General features: G+C 57.9%; 10 protein-coding genes across 10 annotated transcripts; 3 read left to right on the top strand and 7 right to left on the bottom strand.

Moving 5' to 3' along the window:
- Nucleotides 1–228: 228 nt before the first annotated feature.
- Nucleotides 229–2,652, bottom strand: SPBR_00240 (uncharacterized protein; the record flags this gene model as incomplete). The annotated part of the gene is made up of 1 exon (XM_040758559.1): nt 229–2,652. The coding sequence occupies one exon, from the start codon at nt 2,650–2,652 to the stop codon at nt 229–231; it is 2,424 nt and encodes an 807-aa protein (XP_040617852.1).
- Nucleotides 2,653–3,139: 487 nt separating this feature from the next.
- Nucleotides 3,140–5,209, bottom strand: SPBR_00331 (uncharacterized protein; the record flags this gene model as incomplete). The annotated part of the gene is made up of 1 exon (XM_040758650.1): nt 3,140–5,209. The coding sequence occupies one exon, from the start codon at nt 5,207–5,209 to the stop codon at nt 3,140–3,142; it is 2,070 nt and encodes a 689-aa protein (XP_040617851.1).
- Nucleotides 5,210–5,865: 656 nt separating this feature from the next.
- Nucleotides 5,866–7,047, top strand: SPBR_00733 (zinc-containing alcohol dehydrogenase; the record flags this gene model as incomplete). The annotated part of the gene is made up of 2 exons (XM_040759052.1): nt 5,866–6,033; nt 6,130–7,047. The coding sequence occupies 2 exons, from the start codon at nt 5,866–5,868 to the stop codon at nt 7,045–7,047; spliced, it is 1,086 nt and encodes a 361-aa protein (XP_040617850.1).
- Nucleotides 7,048–9,197: 2,150 nt separating this feature from the next.
- On the bottom strand, nt 9,198–10,600 carry SPBR_00617 (uncharacterized protein; the record flags this gene model as incomplete). Its single annotated transcript, XM_040758936.1, has 2 exons — nt 9,198–10,300; nt 10,408–10,600. The coding sequence occupies 2 exons, from the start codon at nt 10,598–10,600 to the stop codon at nt 9,198–9,200; spliced, it is 1,296 nt and encodes a 431-aa protein (XP_040617849.1).
- A 407-nt stretch (nt 10,601–11,007) lies between these two features.
- On the bottom strand, nt 11,008–11,930 carry SPBR_00899 (uncharacterized protein; the record flags this gene model as incomplete). The annotated part of the gene is made up of 2 exons (XM_040759218.1): nt 11,008–11,037; nt 11,229–11,930. 2 exons carry the CDS (start codon nt 11,928–11,930, stop codon nt 11,008–11,010), a joined length of 732 nt encoding a protein of 243 aa, XP_040617848.1.
- A 702-nt stretch (nt 11,931–12,632) lies between these two features.
- Nucleotides 12,633–14,657, bottom strand: SPBR_00343 (glucoamylase; the record flags this gene model as incomplete). Its single annotated transcript, XM_040758662.1, has 3 exons — nt 12,633–13,950; nt 14,021–14,192; nt 14,255–14,657. The coding sequence occupies 3 exons, from the start codon at nt 14,655–14,657 to the stop codon at nt 12,633–12,635; spliced, it is 1,893 nt and encodes a 630-aa protein (XP_040617847.1).
- A 1,392-nt stretch (nt 14,658–16,049) lies between these two features.
- On the bottom strand, nt 16,050–17,111 carry SPBR_00804 (aldo-keto reductase; the record flags this gene model as incomplete). The annotated part of the gene is made up of 1 exon (XM_040759123.1): nt 16,050–17,111. The coding sequence occupies one exon, from the start codon at nt 17,109–17,111 to the stop codon at nt 16,050–16,052; it is 1,062 nt and encodes a 353-aa protein (XP_040617846.1).
- A 1,160-nt stretch (nt 17,112–18,271) lies between these two features.
- On the top strand, nt 18,272–19,534 carry SPBR_00685 (sialidase-1; the record flags this gene model as incomplete). The annotated part of the gene is made up of 1 exon (XM_040759004.1): nt 18,272–19,534. One exon carries the CDS (start codon nt 18,272–18,274, stop codon nt 19,532–19,534), a length of 1,263 nt encoding a protein of 420 aa, XP_040617845.1.
- A 229-nt stretch (nt 19,535–19,763) lies between these two features.
- On the bottom strand, nt 19,764–22,121 carry SPBR_00256 (uncharacterized protein; the record flags this gene model as incomplete). The annotated part of the gene is made up of 2 exons (XM_040758575.1): nt 19,764–20,867; nt 20,955–22,121. The coding sequence occupies 2 exons, from the start codon at nt 22,119–22,121 to the stop codon at nt 19,764–19,766; spliced, it is 2,271 nt and encodes a 756-aa protein (XP_040617844.1).
- A 2,089-nt stretch (nt 22,122–24,210) lies between these two features.
- Nucleotides 24,211–26,552, top strand: SPBR_00263 (uncharacterized protein; the record flags this gene model as incomplete). Its single annotated transcript, XM_040758582.1, has 2 exons — nt 24,211–24,283; nt 24,382–26,552. The coding sequence occupies 2 exons, from the start codon at nt 24,211–24,213 to the stop codon at nt 26,550–26,552; spliced, it is 2,244 nt and encodes a 747-aa protein (XP_040617843.1).
- Nucleotides 26,553–26,613: the final 61 nt, after the last annotated feature.

The following is a 26,613-nucleotide window of genomic DNA, read 5'->3' as shown; positions in this document are numbered from 1 at the left end:
CGTCTTGGCTTGCCTTGTTCCACTTGCCTGGCATGATCAAACCGCCAAGCCTCGGCCTGGACAAACATGACATAGATGTCTAACCACTTGTGTTTTTTGTGCACTATTGTAAACAGAACTCGCCGTGTCCGAAAGTGATGTTTTCAGTATTCATATCTCATGATTTGTTGTCATGCTTGGTTACTCATCAATCATTACCGTCCACAACATCCACATCGATGGCCTCTTTCACGCAACGAGCTTCTTGATGCCAGTGCCGTCGTCCTCCGCGTGCTTTCGCTTCAACTCCCGCCTCTGCTCCCGCCGCCGCTCCTTCTCCTGTTCCCAGTCAACAATCTTGGCCCACTCAAAGTCGATGCACACGAGCTGCTGCTCCTGCGCGTTCCACAGCAGGTTGGGCTCGTGCTCGTCCCCATGATCGACACCGAGCTGCCGCAGTCGGAACCACACATTGTATACAAGCGAGTTGATGTTGTCCGGCATCGGCCCGGCCGCCTTCGAGAAGAGTCGTTCGCCGGCGTACGACATCACCAGCATGTGGGAGACGTGCGCGCCATACGACGTCCGGTACACATCCACCAGGTCGATGATCCCGAGGCAGACGGGTACCAGCGTGCCCTGCTGCTCTTGGAGGTGGTCGTATATGGCCTTCTCCTGCTGGAGTCGCTGCGCGTGCACGCGCTGCACCCCCTTGGCGGCCACGCAGTAGCCATGGCTTCGCAGCGTAAGCCGAAACAGCATGCCGATGGCTCCAAACTTGCCAAACTTGTCCAGCGCCTCGCAGTCCTCGTCCATATCGTGCGCCAGCTGCTCTCGCAGGCGATTACACAATTGTACGGGCGTGAGTGTGTGGTGTCCGTCCTCGGTCGACGGATGCAGCTGCACATTCGGGCAGGCACGGTCGAGGGCGCCCCCATTGCGTAGACCCAACATACAACCCTGGTTGCAGTGGGGCAGCACCTCGCATTGGCGCCTCGGGCTTATGGTGTTGTTTGTGTTGGTAGCGTTGTTCATATTGCTTGTGTTGGTTGTTTCGGTTGTTTTGGTGGTGCTTTTGCCCGTTGATCGTGTCGCGTACTGCTTCTTCGCCGGTGTTGTCGATGCTTGAAACGATCGCGGCGGGCGAAACTCTCGGTCGCTGTTCTCGTCGTCGTCATCGTCCCCTCGCTGGTTTTGCTGCTGCGCCGCGTCGTCGTTGCATGTCTGCTGGCTTTGGCGAGGCGCGAGTCGTGGACGGTTCTTCAGTTTTCCAGTGTGCTCCTCTCCACTGTTGTTGTCCTGAGGACGTATCTCCTCGTACGGAGCCGGCCACCGTTCCAACACACTCACCGCGTATTTCTTCCACCTCTGGCTGAGTCCAGGTTGGTCTAGTGCAAGCAGCGCCATGGTGGTCACCATCGACACTGCTGAACGCCGAACATCTGCGACGGCATCCGACTTGACCTCATCTAGGGGAACGGCCAGGTGGTAGTACAAGGTACGGACGTCTGCCGCATCAAAGTACAACAAGATCATCGACTCGCCGGAGGCCACGTACGAGTAGCACAGTCCAAACTCCACCATGTAGTGAAAAGCCTGAGCAATTACACGTGCCGTGGCCTTTTCTGCATCTAGGCGGTCTTTCGAGCCCAGATCGATCTTGTTGCGCAGATGTTGGCGAATTGCGGATGAGAACAGACCTTGTGGGTCGCGCGTGTCACTCGTGCGAGTGCCTGCGTTGGTGTCGGTGTCAGAGTCGGAGGACAGGGCCAGCTTGAGCGTGGAGCCGCGCAACTTATGCGCCGCCTTGTATTCCACGACAAACACGGGAACAACGCTGCCGTTGCCATTCACACGCATGAACCACTGGTCCGGGTGGAATTTCCGCACGGGCGACGACATACGCTTCGCCGGAGGTGGTCCGTCGTCCGTTAAACGGCCACGAGCCTCGATATCCTTCTGTTGTGCCTCCAACATGGCAGGTTGGTAGGCAGGCAGTGTATCGCTGTGCTGGCTCTCACCACTGTCGCCAGGTCCATCTAACAGGATCCCATACGGCGTGTTTGTAAAGTAGACGCGGAGGGGAAGAGCGGCTATTTGGTCGGCATCGGTATTATCGTTGTCGTCACGCGTCTGAGACGGCTCGGACTTGACCTCCTTGAGATACTGAAACAGAACTCTCTTGGCGCAGGTTTCAACGTTCAAAAACTGGATCAGCCTGACGTCGTTCTCGTCGGCCAAGGGCTCGTCGAATGAGAAAATCTCGTTCATGGTGTCGAAGCCGGCAATGGCAGGAAAGACATTTTTGTCTTTGAACAGAGACTCTAAACGTCTCTGGCATTGGTCGTGCAACGATGGAAAGTCGGCCCACGGCTTGAGGCGCAGGGGGTAGTATTTGGAGTCGACATTCGTGACCGTGCCAGCCGAAGACAACGCCGGATCTTCTTGGATGACCAGGTTTGTTTTCAGGTTGTTGTGACAGAGCGACAGGAAGGTGTGGAAGTCGGTTCGCGCCACGGCTTTCTCGGCGTTTTCGCGTCGATGCTTTTCGGCGAGCGCGCGTGCTTCTGTCGCTTCACGTTGACGTTGTCCGTCAAGAACTTTGGCCTCTGCTTCCTCGGCTCGCCGGCGCTGCTTCTCGATCTCCTCCCGCAATTGTTCGATTGTTTCCATGGTTGCGAAGATGATGGGTCTTTGGACCACAAAAGTCCCACTGGGTAAGGCTTTCGATGACTTTGCATCGCGCGGACTTCAGCGAACGGTCAAAACAAAGAGCGAATTTATCACGTGCTGGATTAGTCAGGGTTCGAAAACCGCATAGTGATTGGCTGGCAAGTGGCGTAATGGCGCTGGCGGTCGTCTCCCAGGCAGCGCAAATACTACCCCCAAATATTGCCTCACGAGGCCAATTAAAAGTCTACTTCGTTTCATTATTTGGCTGCCGAACCGCCAAGCGAGTACTCCGTACTTTACGGTATTAAAGAACACTGGGGCCACCGACATCACGTGTATTGTTACAAAGTCATTTGTTGGTCGAAGGACGCGACTACGTGATTAACAATGTAAAAGCGGATATGGGCTCTTGAAGTGTAGCTAACAGAAAAATGGGCACTCTCGTCTACTCGAGGGCGCCCGCTGGTAATTACGAGTTTTCAGAGTCCTAATCTAGAGATCCAGTCCGAGATTGACGTCGTGTACTGGGCAGAAGAGTGTCAAGGTCATCCAAGACAGCACGAATTCCATTCACGACTGCAGCAATGCCTGCCATGTCCGCCTCCGCTGTCTTCACGGCCGCCTCAAGACGGCGTACCGACGTGGTTAAAGTATCATCGTCGCCCTCTACGGCTGTCTTGGCATCTCTGTGGCGAGTATGTCTCCTCGTGTCCGACTGCGTGTTGTGATGGAACAACGCATCGACCACACGCTGCAGCTCGCTGGCAATGTCGTCTCGCTTTCTCCGTGCGTCTGTCTTGGCTCGGCTGGCCAGTTGTGCCGCGGCCGCCCAGACTGCTCGTCCCTCAATGACACTGCTGCGCTGTGCGTGAATGTTACGCCCGACGAGCGGCTGTTGTTGGATTCCGCCTATCAAGTTCCTTCCCGCATCCATATGGCCTTTGTCTCCGTCACTCTGCTGCGGCGGCGGCTCGGCGGCGAAGGCAGAAGGGTTCGTCGATGTAGTGTCAGCCGGCGTATGGATGTTGCGGGCCGAAAGCGTCTGGGCAAACAACGTGGCCAGCGCAATATCTTTGGTCGTTTGCGCGGCGTCGTCCGGCGAGAGCCGGGTCAGGTAAAAGGCCAGCATGCGGCGCCAGAGCCAGCTGTCCATACTCGTGGGCATGGCGCGGCCCACGAGGCAATACAGCGACAATGCAATCACTGCGACACCGGTGTCGATGCTGTTCACTTGCGTTGGACAGCTTCGCATGACCAACGCCCAGTCAGCGACGGCGAGTGTCTCGACCCCCGACGACATCTGCTCGTACGTCAGCACGTCGTCCAAGGCGGCTGCTATCTCTGTGTGGGACAGGGGGCTGCCAGGCTGCGGATCGTATACGGAGACGACTTTCTCGAAAGGGCATAAAGTGGCGAGGATCCAGTGATACGATATCTTTATACGGACAGGCACGATAATCGTACTCGTGGCACCATCGGGCTGGGCGCGACATGGCGACAATATGCCCTTCATCCCATCCGCAGAGGACGCGACTCCAGCTCCAGATGCAGCGAATTGGAATACGTTCGGCTGGATGTGGACGAGGGAGCTACATAGCCGGTGGACGACGTCGGTCGGCAGCCACCAGCCATAGGCGAAACGCCACACGTTGGTCTGTTCACTGCCGCTGACGTATATGGCGTCTGACAACGTGGCATCACCGGCTTCCGTGGCGCCATTCTCGCCGCTTACACCGTCAGAATTCGGCCCATGCGGTTTTGGTAATGTGGTGTTGGCGCTATCCAGCGTGTCACTGAGCGCTGTAGGTCGATGGGAGGCGAGTCCAGTGGCTGCATTGCCCTGTCTTGTTCTCGCAATATTATTGTCGTTTGCGTGCTGGTGGACTTGCCTCTGCTCTTGTTCTTGTTCGCGCTCCTCCTCGCGCTCCCCCTCGCGCTCCTCCTCTTCGTCCTGCCCTTCCTCCGACTCCTTCTCGTGCTGCTTTAACACATCCATAATGTCGGGAATGGCCCACGGCTGGATGTAGCTTACGCCCTGACGGCGAGCCAGACGGTCATATCGGCGGCGGTGACGTGCGGCTTGCAGGCGCTCGCGGACGTCCGGCCAGGCGCCCTGGCTACGGGAGCGTGCCAATCGGGCTAGGAGGCGCCAAAAATGGTCCGACTTGGGCGCATCGGCGAACTCTGCTAGCAGAACCAGCGGCGACAGACACCAGGCCTTGGCAGCCGACTGCAGCTCCGCCAGCGCGCGGGGCATATGCGGCATTGTCCCGTCCGGCCGGGTCCGGCGCCGCAGCTGCCGTTCAAAGCTCCGGAGAGCAGCTTCCTCGAGTCGGCGGCATGTACTGCGACCCAAGGCGGACACGAGGTCTGTGGCTGTCTGTCCAGGCCCGGGCGGGAGAGTGTTGCATGCTGCCACGAATTCATCGACCGCGGCGGTGGCGGCGGCCGCAGCGTCGCCATGTCGATGACGTAGGACCGCTGTGATGTGTGCAACTTTCCTGCGAATATCGTCGCCCTGCATTGCGCGTGCCTCCACTGTATTGTCGGCAGACATGGTCGAATAAGCACAGGTCCCCGCAGATCGTGGACTGTGATAGCACGCGGCTGTGCATTTGCAGCGGTGGTTAGAGAACAGATAGCCGGCTGATAAATAAGGGCCGATCTCTCCCACGTCGCCGTGTAATGGAGCTTGACGGTACATTATGGCACTAAACTGAATCGGGATCTGGTACGACGAGCGAGTCGGCCGAATTTGTTACAAACTTGTTCGACCAAAATGTTCGACCAAATTGTGTGACCAAACCGGTCGGATCGGTAATAGATTAAATTTGGTCTGGCTTAAAGTATACGACATGCGACATACGACATAAACAATACGCAGCAGGAGCCTGCTGCACCTTACATTATTCAGCTTGGACGTCTGCTTTAGCAGCACTTCCCCTCGACATAACTTAGTAATAGATTGTTTGACGTGGTCAATAGTGAGAATGGCCACATTTGGTCTTCTTTTTGTTTCCTGTCGATTCTTCTATTGCACGGACTATGTATTCTTTGTTAAGGAACTTGTATAAGTACATCTGCCTCCTCTCCCTCTTGGCCGGAAGTATTATCGCCGAACAGCACATTTGCGTAAAGTCAGTATGCCACTTTATTTTACATTGACCTACACTACATTGTTGACTTCCACAACTCTATCATCGGAACACCGCCATGGCTCTTCCCACAAAAACAGACGAATGGGTCCTGGCTGCTCCGACTGGTGTTGAGAACGCCTACCGACTCAACAAGGGCGTCCCTCTCCCGGCTCTCGGGAACAAAGACGTCCTTTTGGAGATCAAAGCGGTCTCGCTCAACTTCCGAGACGTTGCGATTGCAATGGTACGAAAGGAGCAGTGCTGTCATTCCACGTGTTTCTTGCCTGTTTTGGTTTTACTTGTTCCACATTTGATACTTGAAATACTCACCTTCCATTAGGGCGCCTACCCTCTACCCACCAAGTTTCCTCTCGTTCCGTGCTGCGACGCGTCTGCCGTTGTGCTCGCCACGGGTGCTTCGGTCACGTCCGTGGCCGCCGGCGACGGGGTGATTGTCCTTCCCGCGCCATTGTTTCAATCAGGCCATATGACCACTGCCACCTTCGGGGCGCCCGGTGACGGATTCATGCCCGGCTTGCTGCGGCGGCATGCCGTTCTTCCGGCGTCTTGGGTAGCGCGCTTCCCGCGCTTCTTGTCCTTTGTCGAAGCGTCGACCCTGGGCGTCGCCGGCGTCACGGCGTGGAACATTCTCGCCCCGTATGGCCTTGGCGCCCCGGACGCGGCGGTCGTCAAACCGGGCAGCTGGGTGCTCACGCAAGGCACGGGCGCTGTTTCCTTGTTTGCAGCCGAATTTGCTGTCCGTCTCGGTGCCGTCGTCGTCGGCACAACCAGCTCCGACGCCAAGAAGCACTGGCTCACGGACCTCGGCGTCACGACGGTCATCAACTACAACGAAGACCCGTTGTGGGGTGAGACGGCGCGCCGCCTGACGCCTGATGGCGAGGGCGTGGACTTGGTCGTCGACGTGGGTGGGACAGGGACGCTCGGGGAGAGCCTCAAGGCCATTCGGTACGATGGGACGGTGGCCGTGACCGGGTTCTTGACGGGCGACAGCACGGCCGGCCCGTCCGTTATGGATGTCTTGCCGCGTGCGGCCAACGTCCGGGGCGTGCTGGCGGGGTCCAGGGCGCACTACGAGGAAATGGCTCGCATGATTGAGCAGTGGCAATTCCACCCCAAAGTCGACGACGAGGTTTTCCAGTTTGAGGACGCCAACACGGCGGTCCAATATTTGGCAGCGCAAAAGCATATCGGAAAGGTCGTCATTGAAGTCAGCCCGGAAAGCCGTGCTGCTTAATGCGAAAGGCAGTCCCAGGTGTGTTCTTCACAAAGGTGTATATGTATCTCTCACTTATCTTAAAAGGTCCTTTACGTTTAATATCCTACTCAGCTCCAACCTCCCGATAAAATACAAGAGTATTAAGATGATGCCTTATTGACCGTGGTACAACCCAATGTGCATATTTTAAACGTTCAATCTCGAAATTATCATGCCGACGATAACATGAGGCCTGGGTCTGGAAAGAGGCTTGGAGCAAGGTCTGGGCCAGAGCAGAAAACGCGGTTGCAATTGTAGACTGGCCAGGGAGCCAATCAACATGGTGGTGTCAAAGAAAACAGTGAAATGGGGCGTGCGGCTGGCTGTGTCTGGTGCACAAAACGAACGTCTGAACATGCTCCCTGCAGTTTGCACCCGGGGCCCATGTCAATTGGCGGGGCAGATTATGTCTGCGGGACAAAGGCATGCATCATGTACCGTGAACAGGTATAATCACTCGGCGTTGTATCGAGCGACCTTACTACATACAAGACCATTTCCATCATACTCCCCGTTTGGCTTTTACGACAATGTCGACGACATCAACAGCAACAACCGCGTCAACAATGGCACTCCCCGGCATCACTCAACTTCCATGTGAGATCATCAATACGGTGCTTCGGCACTTAGGAAGTCTGCAGGATCTGTCATCTGCGCTCCTCACATGCCGCCTTTTCCACACGAGCTTCCAGGAAAATCCGCACATCGCGGTTGACATATTGCAGCAACAAATCGCCCCGGTGTTGCTCCCTTATGCAGTCGCCGTGATGGAAGCATCGCGGATTGATACACGGATGCCTCAGCCGGTCCAGGCACTGCTCGATAAACTGCATGACGAGATATACCTGGAGTCGCAAACGAGGTCGGCCACGGTGACAAGCCAGCCACTGGCGATGGAGCGTCCACGGTTGTCACAAATGAGTCGTACACACGACATCATTCATGACTTGGTGACGGCGTTTTCGAGCACGGCATGGGCGCGTCTTTCTCTCAGGGCTGGAGAACCGCGTATATCGGGGAATGTATCGTTGTCGCCGGCCGAGTATATTCGCTTCTGTCGCGCATTTTATCGAATGGAACTGTATTTCCGCCTCTTCCGGCGCCCCTCAAACTCGGAGAGCAGAGGTGCATCGTTTTTGCACAAGCTTCCGCCGTGGGAAAACGAGCAGATTGGCTGCGTGCAAGACTTTCTTGAGCTGCAATTTTCAACAGGTTCCGTCCTACTTACTCGCGGTATTGGTTTCTACGAAAATAGTATAAAACGACATGCCACCGCTAACATCTTGTCGTTCATCAAAAGCGTCTCGTGAAGTCGTCGGTCATGACGTGGACTTTGGAGAGCTTGGTGTTGACTATCTTACACCTGGTCTGATAAACTTCCAAAGGCAACGATGGGTAAACTCCTCCACCCTCATCCTGGTCTTATTATTTATTCTTCCAATATACTAACATACTTCCATACAGCTCTCACAAGGCCTCGGCTTTGTCCATCAAATCATAAACGAAACATCCTACGACGCTAAGCATACGCTTTTAGGGTCAGCAGTCGGATTAGGCCATACAAATCTCAACGAAGCATTGACCGAACTCTACGACGACGACGGAGACGACGATGACACGCCACTTCAAGATTATGCGGAAAAGGAGAGAGCTGCGCTGTTTCTGCCATCCGAACCTGAAAATGATGCCGACAAAGGTCCCTTTGAAGCTTGGTGGATGGCCAACAAAGAGCTATGTGTCCACGACACTCTCATGCACAGCAACAACGCTGGGTTTCGAGAAAGGGCGTATGTGCTCTGGGACAAGGACCGTCTCCAACGATACAACCTCCTGGAGCTATTTGCCCAACTTGCGCCAGAATCAGAGCTGGAGCTGCAGGATTCGGCTTCCGAACAAGTTGCGATGCGCGAATCATTTGAAGCGCGTTCCAAAATCTGGCAGAAGGGCGGCAGTGGGTATTGTAGCCAGGGCGATGAAAGTAGGATAGTATGGATGAAAGGGTCAAGTGATGAAAACCTGGAGACATGAAAGTTTCAATGCATTTGAAAATTCGTACTCCTATATCCAGAGTCGAGACAAATTAATTGCATCACAGGCACTTCCTCCATACAAAGTTTTCCATATAAACCCTAGTTCGTCTTCCGATCCTCAACAATTCTGTACAGATGCCAGCCGGCAATAAATGCAGTCGCAAGCAGGGAGGTCGCTCCCGTCAGCAGGATAATGCCCGCGTATTTTGCGCAGCCGTAGTCAGCCATGGAGACGGGTTTTCTCGTCAAAGCTGCACTGATGGGACCGACCAAAATGTTGCCGACGCCCTGCAAGAAGACGTAAATAGCATAGGTAGCCAGCGGGTCGCCGCGGACATCCCGACCCATGGCAACCCGCATAGTGCCGAATCCACAGGCAAAGAACCCGTAGATGATGCTAAACGGGATCAGCCAGGCCAGCGACGTGGACAGACCCCAGAGCACAAAGGAAGCCGCGCCTGCCACGGTGCAGCACACACCAGCCAGCACCGACACCGGGAGGTTCTTGTCGGACAAGTAGCCAAAGGCAAATTGGCCCAACACTTGCGCAATGGACAGGAGAGACAGCAGAAGGGCACCGCCCGTGGTCGAGATGCCAATGGACGAGGCATACGTGGGCAGGAAGTTGACGGGGAAGAAGAAGCCCAAACCCTGTGTCAGGATGGCGATGCCGTACACCCAAAAGAGCGGCTTCTGCAGAAACGACCACTCGGTCCGCGCCAGCTGCGCTTGGTCCGATGCCGGCAAGCGGCTCTTCAGCAGCGGTATCAAGGGCCCGGTCATGATCGTCATAGCCACGGCGCACGCCTGCAGCGTGGTTCGGTATCCGTACTTGGCCAGCAGCGACGTGATGATAAAGGGCATGACGGCACCCGTAGCACCCGACGAGGCCGAGATCAGGCCAAAGGCCATGCCTTTGCGCGACACCCACCATTCGTTGATCATGCTGATGATGGGGTACGACAGGATGACAAAGCCAAAGCCGTACAGAACGCCTTGTGTGCCAATCAGCCCCGTGACCGACGTGGCAAAGGACGCCGCGAGCAGGCCCACGATGCACATCAGCCAGCCCAGCCAGATCTGCTGGCGGCGGTACTTGGGAAACCGCTTTGCCAAAAGCGCAGAGAAGGGCGCACCCAGGTAGTAGAGTGCTTGTGCGACCGTGCCGATGATGGTGACGTTGGCGGCGTCGGCCTCGAACTCTGGACGCGACGAATAATAGTCCTGGAAGACACCAAAACACATTGGGAATCCTGGCAGACGGTTAGCACACGCTCAATCCATCACTCTGCAGCGGCCGGAGACGCACCCCAGAACAAGGCATCGAAGACGAAACCAGCAGTCAATACCATCCATGCATCGCGCCCTTTGTCGACGGGCTTCAATCCAGGAATAACCGTTTCGTCGGGACTGCGATGTGCATCGTGGCCCTGGAACGGTCCCTGGAAGGATGCATCGTGTGTGCGCGTCTGAAGCTCGATTGAAGTAACCGTGTCACTCATTTTTGAGGTAGCGATCAGCCCTGGAAGCTTCGTGGCATACGAAACAATGTATCAAATGTGTTTTGCGCTGGTGAGAAAGAAGTATACTACTGCATGGTTTGGATATTTTTATTGCTTTTATTTAGCGAGAAACGGCTGACGTCAGTGACGCCCTGTAAATGACAATTCTCCACTGTAAAAAATACAAGGCCGACGGCAGCCGCACGTTCCAAGCCTTGCATAGGCACTTGCAGCTACTGCGCCTACGACGTAAAAGGATCTTATCGGACAAGTAGCCAAAGGCAAATTGGCCCAACACTTGTGCAACGGACAGGAGGGACAGCAGAAGTGCGCCGCCCGTGGTGGTGTATACATTATCGAGTGGCCACAACACGTTCAAACTCATGCCCGATGTATAACATCTATGACTACAGGTTGTCCAATGCTGGCCGCCGAAACTGGTGCCTGGGATACACCAGCGGTGGCCGAAGATAGTAATGCTCCCACTTGTCGCCGCCATGCAGCATGTCGTACGTGCCCACGAGTGATTTGACTTCAATATACATCCAGCCGACGTCTTACTAAAGCACGTAGACGGTTGCCATATTAGTGGAGAGACAGCTTGACGGGAGAGGTGAAAGAAACTCACGGATGTGGACGACTCGATGGGTGGAAGCTCGTCCTCTGCCACTTCTTCCTCGTCGTCCTCGTCGTCCTCGTCGTCATCGGATGGCTGGCCGCGAGACGACAAGGTCCCCCAGCCCAGCCACTTGTCCTGCTTCTGCAAATCGGCCAGCGGCGCAAATGGCCTCGCCCACGGCGCCGCAACGAGGGCCACCGTCGCCGGCGGCCCGGCTTCGTAGACGCCCAGCTGGTCCTCCACCGTCCGATACGCTCCCAAACTGTCCAGGCACGCCTGGTCGACGCAAAGACAGTAGTTGAACCGTGGCAGATCCTTGTAAAAGCCGGCCTGCGCGACCGACACGTGCCAGGCCGTGTCCCGCAACTGCTCGTCGCGCCACGCGACAAACCGCTTGCGCACCTGCTCCTTGGTTGCATTGGCCAGCGTCGTCTCGTCCTCGATGACGGTCCACGCCAGGGCCGGCTCCACATACCGAGCAAACGTCTGGCCGGCGACGGCATCGCGCTGAACGTGCGCACGCACGCGCTGCTTCATCGTGTCGAGGAAGCGCGCCCACGCGTCGTCGTCGCCGTAGACACAGCGGAACAGCACGAAGCCGCAGCACGCGAGGCCCGAACCGACCATGCCTCGGATGGTTGGACCCCAGCGCTGTTGGTGCGCCTCCTCGCGCGACCTCAAGGGGAGTAGTGTGAGAGGTGTAGAACCCATGGTAGGTGGAGGCGGTGCAGGGCCAGGAATAGGTGGGTCGTTGGGGATGGTAGGGCCGGTGCAACTGGTGACAGTTGTGGGCGTGGTGAGACGATTGCATCGTACGATTCGTGCCTATGTGATTTTGATATTGTTTTTGCGGCAGCCGCCGAGACAAGCTAAACGGACCCATTTCGTACTGCGGCGCATGAGTGCGGCACTCAATATAGTAGCCTGCTGATGGGCGGCACACGGTTGGTATTATTACGGTGTGCGGTAATTATGCCACACACGGCAAGGTTTGTATTTCCTTTCTTTTTTTTTCTTTTTTTCTTAAAAAAAAAGAAGCAATACACGCAGAAAGGCAAACCCTTGAGGCCGGCTATTGTGTAGACGTGGTCGACGAGCATGGAAATGTGGCTCTCTGCGAAAACTGGGATTATTTATTTTATTTTATTAGATTGTCATGCCGATTGGCGGCAACGGCATCGATCCGGCCTGTGAGTGAGAATTATTAGAAGAGTGGCTTTACCTCCGACCTCCTCCGTCATCCTCGCCAACGCTTTCATCAACAGAGTAGTCTTGGGCGTCGGGATCCAGGCCGCATCGAATGTCGCCGTCTAATGCGCAAAGAGGCCGTAGACAAGGAAGCCCGGACAGATTTAGTTGGGGTCAAATCACTACGGGTCTATGAGGACGACTGTGGGAGAGGGCAACCAGCCATTAACAACCACCCGAGCTGCCAGTGGGCCCGGTCCACGCATTGTCCGTGGTCAGCAAGGGCGGCGAATTGGGCGTTGCGTTCTCGTCGCAGGCCGGCACCAGCAGCGTGCGGTTGACCGTTTCGTAGATGCTGGCCTGGCCGCAGTCCTCTTCGCGCACAAAGACGTAGCTGACGTACTCGCCGGCCGTCATCTGCACCTCGGCGAACCACTCGGGGCGCTCGGACGTGTAGTTGTTGGCCGACAGGGGCTGCGCGTTGGCGAGGTCCCAGGCGCCGAGGTCGGTGGTGTTGCCGACGAGGTACACGTTCTCGCCGTAGTAGGTGCTGGCGTTGACGACAAAGAGGACGCCGCTCGTACAGCTGGCAGTGACATTGGGGGCGCCGGCGGCCGTGGCCGGGGCGTAGACGCCGTTGGTCGATGAGGCTAAACAGACCGACGGCACTGCCGCAGGCGCCGACTGGGTCCACGAGTACTTGGGGTAGTGGCCGGCACGGCGGCGGGCCATGGTGACAAAGGCGGCATAGCTCCAGGTCAAGTCAATGGCCGACAGCGGCTGGCCCGTGCTCTTGTCAAACTGCTCGGACAGCGATCCGTCGCGGGGCGTATACTTTTCGGCGACGGCAACGAACGAGTCGGCGTAGGCGGTGGCGGCGTGGACAATGGCCTGGAAGGCAGCGCGCGGCGGGGCACCCTTGCCTTTGGTGGTGTCCTTGGCGTTCCTGCGGTAGGTCTCGCCGGCCCTGGCCGCCGGGTACAGGTCCCTGAAAAAGGCCTCGGACGTCGCGTCGACGGCAATGGCACCCTGGCGCGTCCACTGAGCGACGGCGTCGTACAAAAACTCGGCGGCGCCCTGTGTGATGAGGTACCAGGGATTGCCGTTGAAGTAGACGTCTTCTGGGTAGCGGCCCAGGGCCACACCTGCGCTCGACGGAACGCCCTCGTTGACGGCGTACAGGCTGCCGTTGCGGAAGGTATCGACAAACACCTTGAAGCTGGCCAGCGAGCGGCTGTGGCACGGCTGCAGGCTCGGGTGCGAGCAGTCGGCCGCAACGTCAAACACGGAAATGGCGCCCAGCATCGTGTTGGCGTCGATGCCCGAGCGGCCGCTGTCGACGTTGATGTTGGCCGTCAGGAAGTCGCCGTTCCAGAACGTCTGCAGGAAGCACAGCACGTTGGGGGCCTCGATACAGCCAGTGCACGTGGCCCCGATTTTGTCGGCCAGCTGACGGGCGGCGACGAGACTCTTGTAGTGGTTTTGTGTGGTGAAAAAACTGGAGCCGTAGACCTCCTCCCAGAGATCGTAGCCACTCGTGTTCCTAAAGAATGTTAGAGGGAGGTCTGTACGGCGTTCGAGACAAAGTTGCGGTTGCGTTATACCAAACTCACCAGTACTGCCCAACATAGGAAATGTCGTTGGCAATGACCGGCCAGATCACCTCCGACACCTGTTTGTGCTCGCCGCGGTCGAGCAGCCAGTTGCAGTAGTCGATGAGCGTAATGGCACGCAGCGCCGGGCCGTCGCGCTGGGGACGCCCCCAAGCACCGTTGAAACGGGTACCTAGAAGGTCAGCTTGCCGACAGACAAGAAGAAAAGGAAACACGCCGGCCACCTTGACGTACCATCGACGTTGAACTTGGGCTCGCCGAGGCCCAGGCCATACGGCAGCAGCGTGCCCGACGGGTTCGACACCGTCTGCAGGACCGCCTGCGCCTTGACGTAATCCTCAATCACGCCCTGCACCTTGGTGTTGCCAAAGATGAGCTCGTCCACCAGCATCCGCAGCGTCAGCGCCGAGTCACGCGTCCACGTATAAAAATAGTTGGGGTTCGTCTTGGACGGGCTCGCCACCACCAGTCCCGCCGCCGCGCCGGGCACCAGTGAGCCGTCGGCGCCAATGTTGTTCAGTACACCCTGCAGGGCAACCGTCTGCTCGTGGGCAACAAAGGAGTCGACACTGCCCGCCCTGGCCTGTCCGGCAGCAGCGAGGCCGCCCAGCAGCACGGACACGTACGAGGAGACCATGTTGGGAGGTGGATAAGGGATGTTGGCTGGGGACAAGAAGCTCTGCACTATGTGCTGGGGACAAAAGGGAGCCGCGAGAAAAGGCCATGCCGTGGCTTATATGACCGCCGATCACGATGCGACACTGCAACAAACCCCTGCCGTTTGTATTGTACTTTTGTTTTGTGTTTTCTTCCATTTGTGGAACATGGGACTTGGCACCTCCGGCGCCGAGGAAACGGTCGTGACCCAAACGAGCTCTGTCCGGACAGGCTGTTGCACTAGGATCGTCTTCGGGAGAACAAGATCAAGCGACCACGGCTGGTTGTCTTTTCGGCAGCACGTTCTCGGCAGCACTTTCAGCACGATGTAAGGCGTGGCTTGGTATATGGCCGAATGAAGCATCGAGTGGAGATGCACAGGCCCGCTAACAACCCCTGTACGTACGCCCATTCGCGGGGTGCGGGGAGATGACACGGCAGCTGTCTAGGTACTGCGCTTGACTGCCTTGACACATGCCAACAGTCTGTACGTCACTTATGCTTCAGACAAGCGCGCTCCAATGACGGGCATATTGAAAGACCGAGATGCACGCCGTTTGGCCGAGTCTAGACGTACCGAACAGGAGCAGGCCAGCCGAGTAACACCAAAGCAGCTTGAGCAGCTACGAGCAGTTGAAAAACAACCTTTTGGCGAGCTGCGTGTCCACTGCAGCGTGTTCCCCTGGCCGACCCCATCCACACTCATCATTCTTATCGGTCCGTCCAGAAAATTGAATTGGACCCGCCTGCGCATTTCCGTAGGCTCCTCGCAAAGTCGTCTATCTTGTCCATAATATTCTTCACGGTGTTCAAACGACAAATTTTTGATTATGGGCAGAGTATATTTGTCGGCCAGCTGATGTGAATTTGGCCAAATGAACAATCTCCAAGTACACCACGATTCATCGTCCGTACGGGGTTGTTATGGAAGCTAAAATACTGGAAGTGAATACGAAATAATCGTGGAAATAAGCGGAGAGCCATGTATAAAAATGAAAAGGTTTAGCTACTTACTAATTTAACAAACGAATTGGAAAATCTATATAATATATCAATAAGTAAACCATCGTATGAAAAATGCACCTAAAAAATAAGATTATAAAATGACAAACTCTTTTCTTAACAAAAACTAAGTAAATAAATAAACGGCGACGTATTGTCAGCTTTTGATCTGGAGCCCCAACGAGTGTAAGACAAGTGATTACATCACCGAATCAGGCGCGCCAGCTTCGTACGGTTAAAGTCACAAAAGAACAATTTCTCACGAGGTCACTCCGATTGCGTTATACTCCATATACACACGCACCATTGAACGTCATTAGTTTATTATATATGTACTTGAAAACTAGTTCATTTTATCTCGTCCCCCCGCCTAAAAGTGACCCTCAATCTCCACGGGCTTGTAGGGCTCCTCCAGGTAGGCCTCCTCCTCGGCGGTCAGCTCCTTGCCGCGCGCGGACAGGGCCTCGTCGAGGCGGGCGACGCTGCTGAAGCCGATGATGGGGGCCGTGACGCGCTTGAGGGTCCAGGCCAGCGTGACCTGCGACATGGTCCAGCCCTTCTTGGCGGCCACCTCCTCGACGCGCTTGATGATCTGCTCGGCCTCGGGGCGCAGCGGCGTGGCGGCGTCGCCGGCGGAGCGGGCGGTGGAGCCGCGGTCGGACAGGGGGCGGGCCAGCAGGCCCTCGCAGAGCGGGCCCCAGGGGATGACGGCGACGTTGGTGCGGCGGCAGAAGCGCAGCATCTCGCGCTCCTCCTCGCGGTAGAGCATGTTGTAGCGGTTCTGCATGGCGACAAACTTGGTCCAGCCGTGCTTCTCGGCGCAGAACTGCATGAGGGCAAACTCGTGCGCCCACATGGACGAGGCGCCAATGTAGCGGATCTTGCCGGCCGTCACGAGGTCGTGCAGCGCGCGCATCGTCTCCTCGATGGGCGTGTCCGGGTCGAAGCGGTGGATCCAGAAGAAGTCGAGGTAGTCCGTCTCGAGGCGCGCCAGCGTGTTGTTGACGGCCGTGAACAGCGCCGTGCGCGACAGGCCGAACTGGTTGACGTAGTCCTTGGTGCGGCGCAGCTCGTTGAGGATCGGGTACGCGTGGAACTGCTGCTCGCCGACGCAGCTGAAGGCCTTGCTCATCAGCACGAGCTTGTGCCGCGGGATCTGGTACTCGCGGATGGCCTGCGCGATGACGCGCTCCGAGTCGCCGTTGGAGTAGATGTTGGCCGTGTCCCACGTGTTGACGCCGCGGTCGTAGGCCGCCTTGAGCAGCGGCAGGGCCTTTTCGGCGCCGACCACCCAGTCGGCCCACTCCGGGTTGCCGATGCTCATGCAGCCGACGATGGGCACGGAGACACGGAGGCCACTGTCGCCGACGCGGACATAGTCGACCTTGGTGTCCTCAAGGGACTTGGCGACGCCGGGCGGGAGATTGACCATGATGCTGTGAGAGATGCTGTGAGAGATGGAGGGTGGGATGTGGTGGGATGTGGTGGGCGTGAAGATCGAAGATGTCAAGTGAGACGTCTATCTGCAAGGGCTGGCTTCGGACCTTCGGCGTGAGATTCGGGTTAGGCGTGCCTTGATTATTTACTTGGTCTGGCGCGGTAATAGCTCAACTGGCCGACGTAGCTTTTATGGCCTATCAGTTTCTCCTGATTTTGTCTAGTCTGGAGACATCGGTAGCAGATTTCCTTTTCCTTTTTTTTTTTCTACTCGCATCGCTTTGGTCGCGTTGCCATTCTCGGATGAGCTCCGATGAAGGAACTGGCCAACAGCATCGACTGCGATTGGAGTTGGATGCCGCATGACGACCGCCGCTGGAGACAATTGGACGCGACGTGCAGCCGCTAAATGCAGGGCGGCCGGCCGCGTATTGGTGCAACCGACTGCGTCGCCAGCGCTAGCCGATGCGGTCGGCACCCGACGGTCGGCTCTGCGTGCGCCACCAACGCGGCCAACGATAAACAACAGTGGACAGCAACGCCGAGCACTGCTCCGCAGACAGCAATCAAGTGATCATTATCAGCAGCACCGCGTCTTCGTACAACCGGCGCCGTCAGTCACGATCAGATACGCAGTAGATACACTAAAATGCGGGGAAGCGATCCACTCTCCACGCTTTACGACGTCTGCAATCAAACTGGTAGATACGACGTGTGCCAAGTAGACAAAGTGAAGCTATTCGCATGGCCGCGATTGCGAGTGGACAGCGAGTGGACTACGGGTGGACCTCGAGTGGAAGGATGGGAGAACGTTTTGAGCATGTTATCCAGCGCCTCGGTGATTTGCTTCTCCTGATACGGTCTGACATAGCCGCTTATCCAGATATCGACAAAACATGGGAAACAGGGGATGCAGGTTGCGCACGCAAATGCCGTCATGATTGTTGACAGTTGACAGCAGTCCCCCAAGTTCATTTCGGAGTATAAATACATAGTATGTCCATAGACGTCTCTTGGGCCAAATCCGGGGAAATCTCCACATCCACGAGGCAGTCCATTCTCTCACCAGACTTTTTGAACTGTCTCGCCAGAGTCCATCGTTTCCTTTCTTTCTATAAATTATTTTATTTTATTTTCTTCCCCAGTTTTGCCACCATGCGGTCCTCCTTGCTCGCCAGCTTTGGCCTGGCTGTGTTGACGGCTGCTGCGCCGGCGCACCGCTCCTCGGACCTCATCACCAACACCACGCTGGCCACGGCTAGTTCGGGCCCCTTCAACTACTACCGCATCGTGTCCCTGCAGAGCCTGGGCAACGGTGTCGTGCTGGCGGCTTTTGACGGCCGGCCCACAGGCGCCGACGCGCCGGCGCCCAACTCGATCCTGCAGCGCCGCAGCACGGACTACGGCGCCACGTGGGGGTCCCTGACGTACATTGCAGAGGGCCAGGCGGCCAACGCGGGGACGGGTGCGCTGGCGTACGGGTTCAGCGACCCGAGCTATGTGTATGACAGTGCCACGAGCACGCTGTTCAACTTCCACGTCTTCTCCAAGGACGCGAGCTTTGCCAGCAGCGTGCTGGGCCACGACGACACCAGCCGCAACATTACGAGCGCCGAGGTGTCGGTGTCGACGGACGGCGGCCTCAGCTGGTCGACGGACCCGACCAACCAGCCCAACCTGCCCCCCGTGGCGTCGTCGCAGGTTGGCGTGCCGCCGCTGCTGACGTCAGCCGTCAAGCCCAACGGGTCGCCCGTCGGGTCGGTCTCGGACGTTGGCGCCGTGCTGGGCGAGTTTGCGGCGTCGGGTCAGGGCATCCAGCTGCAGTACGGCGCCCACGCGGGCCGCCTGATCCAGCAGTACCTCGGCCGCGTCGTGCAGCCCAGCGGCAGCGTCGCCTACCAGGCGTACAGCGTCTACAGCGACGACCACGGCGCCACGTGGCAGATGGGCACGCCGACGGGCGTCGGCATGGACGAGAACAAGGTGGTGGAGCTGTCCAACGGCACGGTGATGCTCAACTCGCGGCCCAGCGACGGCAGCGGCTACCGCAAGGTGGCCCTGTCCAACGACGGCGGGCTCACGTACACGACGCCGCGCACCGAGACGCAGCTGCCGGACCCGGCGTGCAACGGCCAGATTTCGCGGCTGTACCCCAGCGCGGCCGAGAACTCGGCGCAGGCCAAGATCCTGCTCTTCACCAACGCCAACAGCAAGACGTCGCGGGCCAACGGCACGGCGCGCTTCTCGTGCGACGACGGCAACACGTGGTCGACGGGCACCGTCTTCTCGCCGGGCGCCACGTCCTACTCGACCATCACGCCGCTGGGCGACGGCACCGTGGGTCTGTTTTACGAGGGCCTCAACAACCAGCTGATTTACCTGCGCGTCGACACGGCCTGGCTGGGCATCAACTGTTAAGCATGGTCAAGGAGACGAGTGTAGGGGGTCCAAGCAGAGTATCGACCTGCTCAACACATGTGGATGTGGATGATGCAATTTGATGATATGAAGCGGTTGACAAAGTGACGAGTTGACGAATAATGGGTCGAATTGGGAAACTCCATAGTCCATTCTCAATCAATATAAAAGTATATATATATATACATATATATACATATATATATATATATATACTGCCACCCGCCAGCTATACTATTGCAAATGTCGTATTGAACAGCTCGAGACACACCGACCGGATGTCCACGCGCCAGCCGGCCTCTTGCTGCCGCGTCTGGATTTCCTGCAGGACATTGGCCGTCATGTTGGCGTTGGTCACGAGGTGGTGCAGGCTGCGGATCGTCTTCAGGATCCAGCGGCACTCGTCGGCGTCGTCTTCTTCGCTGCCCCACAGAAACAGGGGCCACAGCATGTTGACCATAATCTGGCCACCACCGCCACCGCCGCCGTCCTCGCTGCCGCCGTCCTTGCCACCGCCCCGCTCGCCGTCGTCAGCGACCATGGCGTGCACCATGGTCTTGATCTTGTCCATGGCCGTCAGCACGGACTGCGAGCGGGCCAAGTGGCGGTGGGCCACGCGGTGCAGGTGGATGTAGCAGGCGTAAAAGCTGGCCATGTACGTCTGGTAGGCGCGGACAATGTCGGACGACAGCGACGGCGACAGCAGGCTCGTGAGGCTCTCGCTGCTGTTGCCGCCGCTGGTCTCGCTGGCGCGGACGGCGGCGTCCATAATGGCCGGCCGGCGGGCGTACAGCGAGGCCAGGTCTTTGAGGATCGTCGCCGCAATGGCCATGACCTCCGTCTCGTCCTCGACGCTGCCGCGGCTGCGGTGCGCGTGGGCAATGCGCGTGATGCGCACCGAGATGGTCTGCACCTCCTGGTAGAAGACGATGCCCGGCTGGCAGAGCATCTCGTAAATGACTTCGTGCGCCGTCGCCGTCTCCGTGTTGCTGCTGCTGCCGCTGCTGCTGCTGCTGTTGTTGTTGTTGCTGTTGCCGCTCATGCCGTTGGTGCTCATGCTCCCCGTCTCGGTTGTCGACGGTCCCCCACCGCGGTCCATGTTCTCTGCACTCTCCGAGGCCGTGCTCGGCGTCAGCGGGTAGATGATGCCCGACGTGTCGTTGACCAGCAGCCCTGGCCCACCCGCCGAGGCCGTCCGGGCGTCGAGCAGCCGGAGCCACGACACAATGCGCTGCTCCACCGCGCCGAGAGCACACACGCCGCCGGCCCGCTGCAGCGTCTGGTGCGCCTTTTCCAGATTGTCGCACGCCATGTCCAGCTGGCCCGTCAGCATCTGGTGGGTTGGGTGGTTGTTTCGTCAGCAAATGCAGTCGTCAAATTGGATGCGAGGTCAAAGCCCGTCTGCACTGGCTCTACTCACATTGATGTATGTCAAGAAGAAGATGGTGGCCAAGATGTGCCGCATGTCGCCGTGCTTCCCGGTGCTGCTGCTGGTGTTGGTGCCGGTCCGATCGCCCCCATGCCAGCCCTCGTCGAGCCGCTCCGCCAGCGCCGCCGCCGCCTGGTCGTAGTACTGCTTGTACTGCACGCGCGCCGCCGTCGTCGTCGCCTGGATCGTCGCAAACGCGCTCAGCGCCGCGCGGAACATGGGCGACGCCGTGGCCATGCGGTGGAACAGCGCCTTGACGGACGCGCACTTGGGGCCGTTCTCGATGGGGTCCAGAATCGGCGGCAGGTTGAGGGTCAGGTCGACGTCGGGCAGCTGCGGCGGCAGCATCTCCAGCGGGCCTGTCGCAGCGGCGGCGGCGGCGGCGTTGTTGGCGACGGCGTGTGTGGTGGTCTGCTCGGGCGACTGTGTGGGGGCAGGCGCCAGCAGCCATTCTTGTGTCTGTTGGTGCTGGTCGTGCGGATGCGGTTCCACGCCGGCCATGGGCATGGAAAAGTCGTTGAGGTTGACGGGCGGGAAGTAAATGTCTTGAAACGACGAGAGGTCCAGCGTGCCGTCGACAATGGACTGCGCAAAGTCGAAGAGGCCCGACGACGGAGATTGGTCGCTGCCCGTCCCGGGGCCTGTTCCAGCTCCAGTACCGGTACCGGTTCCGGTTCCGGTACCGGGACCAGATGGGCCGCTGGCGGGTCCCGGCGGCGGCTGCGCGCCGTCTGCGGTGTCGCTCCGCGAGGGCGACGTCTCGCCATGCGACTGCGCTTGCACCTGGGACTGTGCTTGCGCCTGTGGCAGGGTCCGCGGCTGTGTCTGTGGTTGGACCGCCAATGACGACGGCATAGCAGAGTGCGCCTGAGATATAGACATTGCGGCGCCGGGCGTCTCCTTCCACACGCAATCAAACCGCAGCCGCTGGCAGTGGTAGCACCGCGGCCGCTGCTCGTTGCACCGCACCTTGCGCCGCTTGCACGTCAGGCAGCCGTTGCGTGAACGACGGCGTGCCGCGTCCGTGGCTGTCGTGGTTGTGTTTCCGTTGTCGTTGTCGTTGTTGTTATTGTTGTGGTTGCTGTTGCGTGGGTCACTGTTGCTGGCATTTGCTCCAGGTCCGCCGCGTGCGCGCGGGAGAAGGGGCTGTGAAGCCATCTTTGGGTCCTGGGGGTGGTCCTTATAGTGTTTCGTGCACGTCCGTAACTCGCATCAAGATGTAGGATGAGAACAAAATGAAAGACCCTGCAAGCCGTTATCACAAGGTCGGCCAAGAACAATCTCAAAAAGATAGTCCACAGTAAAGAGAAAAAAAATAAAAGATTGGTGAATCTCCCCTTCCCCTCAGACCCCTCTCTTTCTCCTCTGTCTCCTCTCTTTCTCCTCTTTCGTTGTTGTTCGTTCTCGTTATGTCCTCCACTTTGGCGCCACGTGAGAGGCTCAACTTTTACAACACCGGGGGAATCTATGGGGGCAATGAAAATGGGGACGCCAGACACCCTCAATCCTGGGACAGACGCTTATCATGACCCGCTTTGCAACTAGCGTTGGTGCTTGTGGTTGTAGTTTGGGTTGATCGAGCCCACTAGATAGCGGAGGGGAAGGTGAATGTGAATGTGAAAGCTAGGATGGCTAGATGGGTGGCGAGGTGTGGAGGAAGCAGGAGGCGCCGTATGGTAGATCTGGTAAAGGCAGCGTGGCAATGGCAGAGACAAGACAGCACTGGATCCATGTTGTGATAGTTTCCTGGGCTCCTTCTCCCTTTCCTCCTTCCTCCGAGCTTCTTCGCCTATTTGGACCGAGTTGTCTGTCTCGGGGCTACCGTCACGAAACAAAGGAAGAGTCGTTTTGTGTTCAGCATGTACGACATACAATTTGGTCGTTTCTCCACTGTTCTGTCGATTGCACTGGCAAACGACCACAACTCGAACTGCCCCAATTGACCTTGCAACTAGTCCCATTCTGGCTCGTGCTGCGTGACCCGGTCTGCTTGTCTGAGATCGGCAAGACAGTTCGGTTGACACCAGCTAGCTGGATTCTTTGATTGTGCTTTATTCTTGCTGTCCGGCATCGTTGCTTCTGAGGGACGTTGTCCAGACAAAACTTGCGTGTCCCTTATTGCCGTTTCTGGAGTGTGCGGGTTATGTGGAATAAGACAAGACGTAGGAAAGGAAAGCGTCGGTGTTGCACATTCTTTGGGGAAAAGGAGGGGACGAACTAACCAAAACAGGAGTTGTTTGGTGGATGCTCAGGCCGAGTCATGGCTTGTGGAGGAGTCCTCCAGGATGGCAGTCGATTTGACTGACTTGTTTATTTGTTTTTCTTCTTTTTCGGCGGACAACTTTGGTCTCGGACGACTTATCAATAGTTCTTATTTGAACACATTGAAACTGGCCGGTGGCAGATGGCCTGGATCGATTCCAGAAGTTGACCTGACGATACGCAAAGCGAACCAGGAAAGGCACATGCAATCTCAGTCCCCAATCGACAATCGGCACTCTACTGTAAACCTCGACGCTAGACGGTCGACACTCGACAGCCGCTGTTCGACATCCGCTATTCGACATTGTCGGAACCACGCTAGCCTCAGCCAGACGACGAACTCGCACGCTATAAGACACTATTCCGTAAGTACGAACCAAGCCCATCCAATGTGGCAAGACAGCCGACCGTGTCGGGACGTTGACAGCTGACCAATCGCTGGCCAGGCAACATGTTGTGTCTGAATTAGGAAGTTCTGTTCCGCAGCAGTGGGACGCTCCAGCGGTCGCCTGCTCTTGACCCACACAAGCTTTGAAGCTGTCGATGCGATCAAACACGCGACGACGCAACGATGCGACGATGTCGTCTGCGGAGGTGCGCCTCATACACCGACGTATTCCGTGGATTCGAGCACAAGATGCACAAGAGATACTGTAGATAGGCCCAGGACTTCCTCCTTTGGCAAAGAACTGCGTTTTGTTCGAGCTTGTGGCAGCGGATTCTCCATTCCTGGCCTAGTGACTCGAACCAGTCGGTGCTCTCCAACGCTCGACGATACGACGTGCTGCAAGGGTCTACCGACCTGCAAGCTCTCCAGTGTGCGATAACCGGAGACTAGAACCCTCTACGAGCCCGGTATCTGTGCATTCCGGGTCCTTGCATCATACCTGCCTTCATCGTGCCTTTCCTTTGCCTTTGACCTCTCCTACTCGGAGCAAGAGTCCTTTCTCGTCATCACACAACGGCAACATCAACATCGACGATCATGGCCCTCCAGCCAGACAAGGACTACCCAGTAGAGATTATTGGTTACGCCGAGCCATGGATTGCTGCACCGGGTGACACAATTTCCATCAAGGTACCTCAGAGCTGTGCGCACCAGGAACAGTCGTTTATAGAATCTGCCCCCTCTAACACTGCTAGGTCTCCTGCACAGAACCCGAGTACACATACCGCACCGTCCGGTTAATCCAGGGCATCGACCTGGAGCATTCTCCGAAGAAGGTTGAAGAAGAAGTCACTGCCATCCCCCGCGGCAAGCAGCCCGGCCGGTTCCAGTCCGCACATCCAGGATCGTATGGCCGCGTGACGAGCTGGTGTCCGCCGGGGTCCGCCGGCGGTGTGCAAGTGTCCTTTTACGTGCAGCCGTGGCTGTTGGCGTGTCCCCACGACCAGACATTGGTGTCAGCACTCGACGAGCAGACAAAGACAGGCTTCAGCATAACTCTGGGCACAAAAGGATCCCTGGACTTCCGTGTCGGAAATGGAGACAATATTGAGACCGTGGCCACTGGTCTGCAGCCCGCGCTCAACGTGTGGGCAAAGGTCAAGCTCGTCATCCAGGGCAGCCATGTAAAGCTGGACCTGGCTCCGACTGCATTCCGTGCCGAGGCCGTTCCAGCGGCGACGTCGTCCACGTCTGCCCTGTCAGCCGACGCCCGTCCATTCACGACGGGACCTCTTCTTGTAGCGGCTGCGCAGGGAGACGGAAAGCGGGCTGCCGACTTCTTCAACGGCCGGATCGACAGTCTCTCCATCAAAGCTCTCGAGAGCGCCACGCCCCGCTCCCTTGCCCAGTACGACTTTTCCCTTGACATGCAGAGCAACTCCATGGTCGACACCTCGGGCCACGGCCGCCACGGCACATTGATCAACGCCCCCACACGTGCCCTCCCGGGCTACAACTGGGACGGCTCCGAGAACGACTGGACCAAGGCCAAGTACGGCTACGGCGCCATCCACTTCCACGACGACGATATGGACGATGCCGACTGGGCCACCGACTTCACCGTCACCATTCCCGAGACGGCGCGGTCGGGCGCGTATGCCGTGGAGGTGGCGACGGAGTCCAGCAGAGGCAAAGACTCCGACTCCATCGTCTTCTTCGTCCGCCCCAACCAGTGGTCCGCGCCCGAGACCAACAAGGACAAGGTCTGCCTCGTCTTCTCCACCATGACCTACCTGGCCTACGCCAACGAGCGCCTGTACGACAAAACGCGCGTCAACACCGCCGACCTCGGCCCCGGCTTCGATATTGACAAGACGGTCAAGAGCGGCGAGTTTTACAAGATGCGCCGCCGCACCGACATGGGCCTGTCGACCTACGACCGCCACAACGACAGTTCCGGGGTCTGCTTCTCGACGGCCAAGCGGCCCATCCTCAACATGCGCCCGGGCTACGTCATGTGGGCCTTTTCGCGACCCCGCGAGTTCTCCGCCGACCTGTTCATGGTCGGCCTCCTCGAGCAGCAGGGCATCCCCTACGAGATCCTGACCGACCACGACCTGCACGCGCGCGGCGCGTCGGCCCTGCACGGCTTCGCGGCCGTGATGACGGGCTGCCACCCCGAGTACCCCACCCTCCAGTCGTTTGGCGCCTACAACGCCTACGCCCGGGCCGGCGGCTGTCTCATGTACATGGGCGGCAACGGCTTCTACTGGGTCGGCGCCGTCAACAACCACCACGCGCCCCACCGCCTCGAGATCCGCCGCGGCGACGTCGGCGTCCGCCCCTATTCGCTGCACGGCGGCGAGCACGTCACCTGCATGGCCGGCCAGCGCGGCGGCCTGTGGCGGTCGCGGGGTCTGAGCTGCAACACGCTGTTCGGCGTTGGGTTCTGTGCCCAGGGCACGGGGCTGGGTGTGCCGTTTCGGCGCACCGAGGCGTCCAGAGAGCCCCAGTTCCAGTGGATCTTTGACGGCGTCACCGACGAGGCGGCCGACGGGCCGGACGGACCAACGGGCGCGGGCCTCTTTGGCGTGGCTGGCTTCGGCGGCGGTGCGTCCGGCGACGAGATTGACCGTTTCGACACGGCAAACGGCAGTCCGGCCGCCGCCGTCGTCTTGGCCTCCAGCACCGGCCACAGCGACGAGTTTGGCATCGCCATTGAGGACTTGAGCTACCCGGCCCTCAACACCCTCGGCACCCAGACCGACCGCATCCGCAGCGACGTTGTCTACTACAAGACCACCGGCGGCGGCGCCGTCTTTAGTGTTGGCAGCATCAACTGGTACTGCTCGCTGGCCTGGGACGCATATGACAACAATGTGGCACGGCTGACTCTGAACGTTGTCCGGGGGTTCTTGTCCGGCAGACACAAGGGGTAGGGGCAGCGTGGTTGGATGCATAGTACTACAGTGTTGACGTTTTGAAATAAATAAAATTAAC

The sequence above is a fragment of the Sporothrix brasiliensis genome (assembly GCF_000820605.1).
Source record: "Sporothrix brasiliensis 5110 chromosome Unknown Cont19, whole genome shotgun sequence".
Classification (NCBI taxonomy): domain Eukaryota; kingdom Fungi; phylum Ascomycota; class Sordariomycetes; order Ophiostomatales; family Ophiostomataceae; genus Sporothrix; species Sporothrix brasiliensis.
The sequence above is the reverse complement of the archived record's forward strand: the minus strand, read 5'-3'. Positions and strand labels throughout refer to the sequence as shown.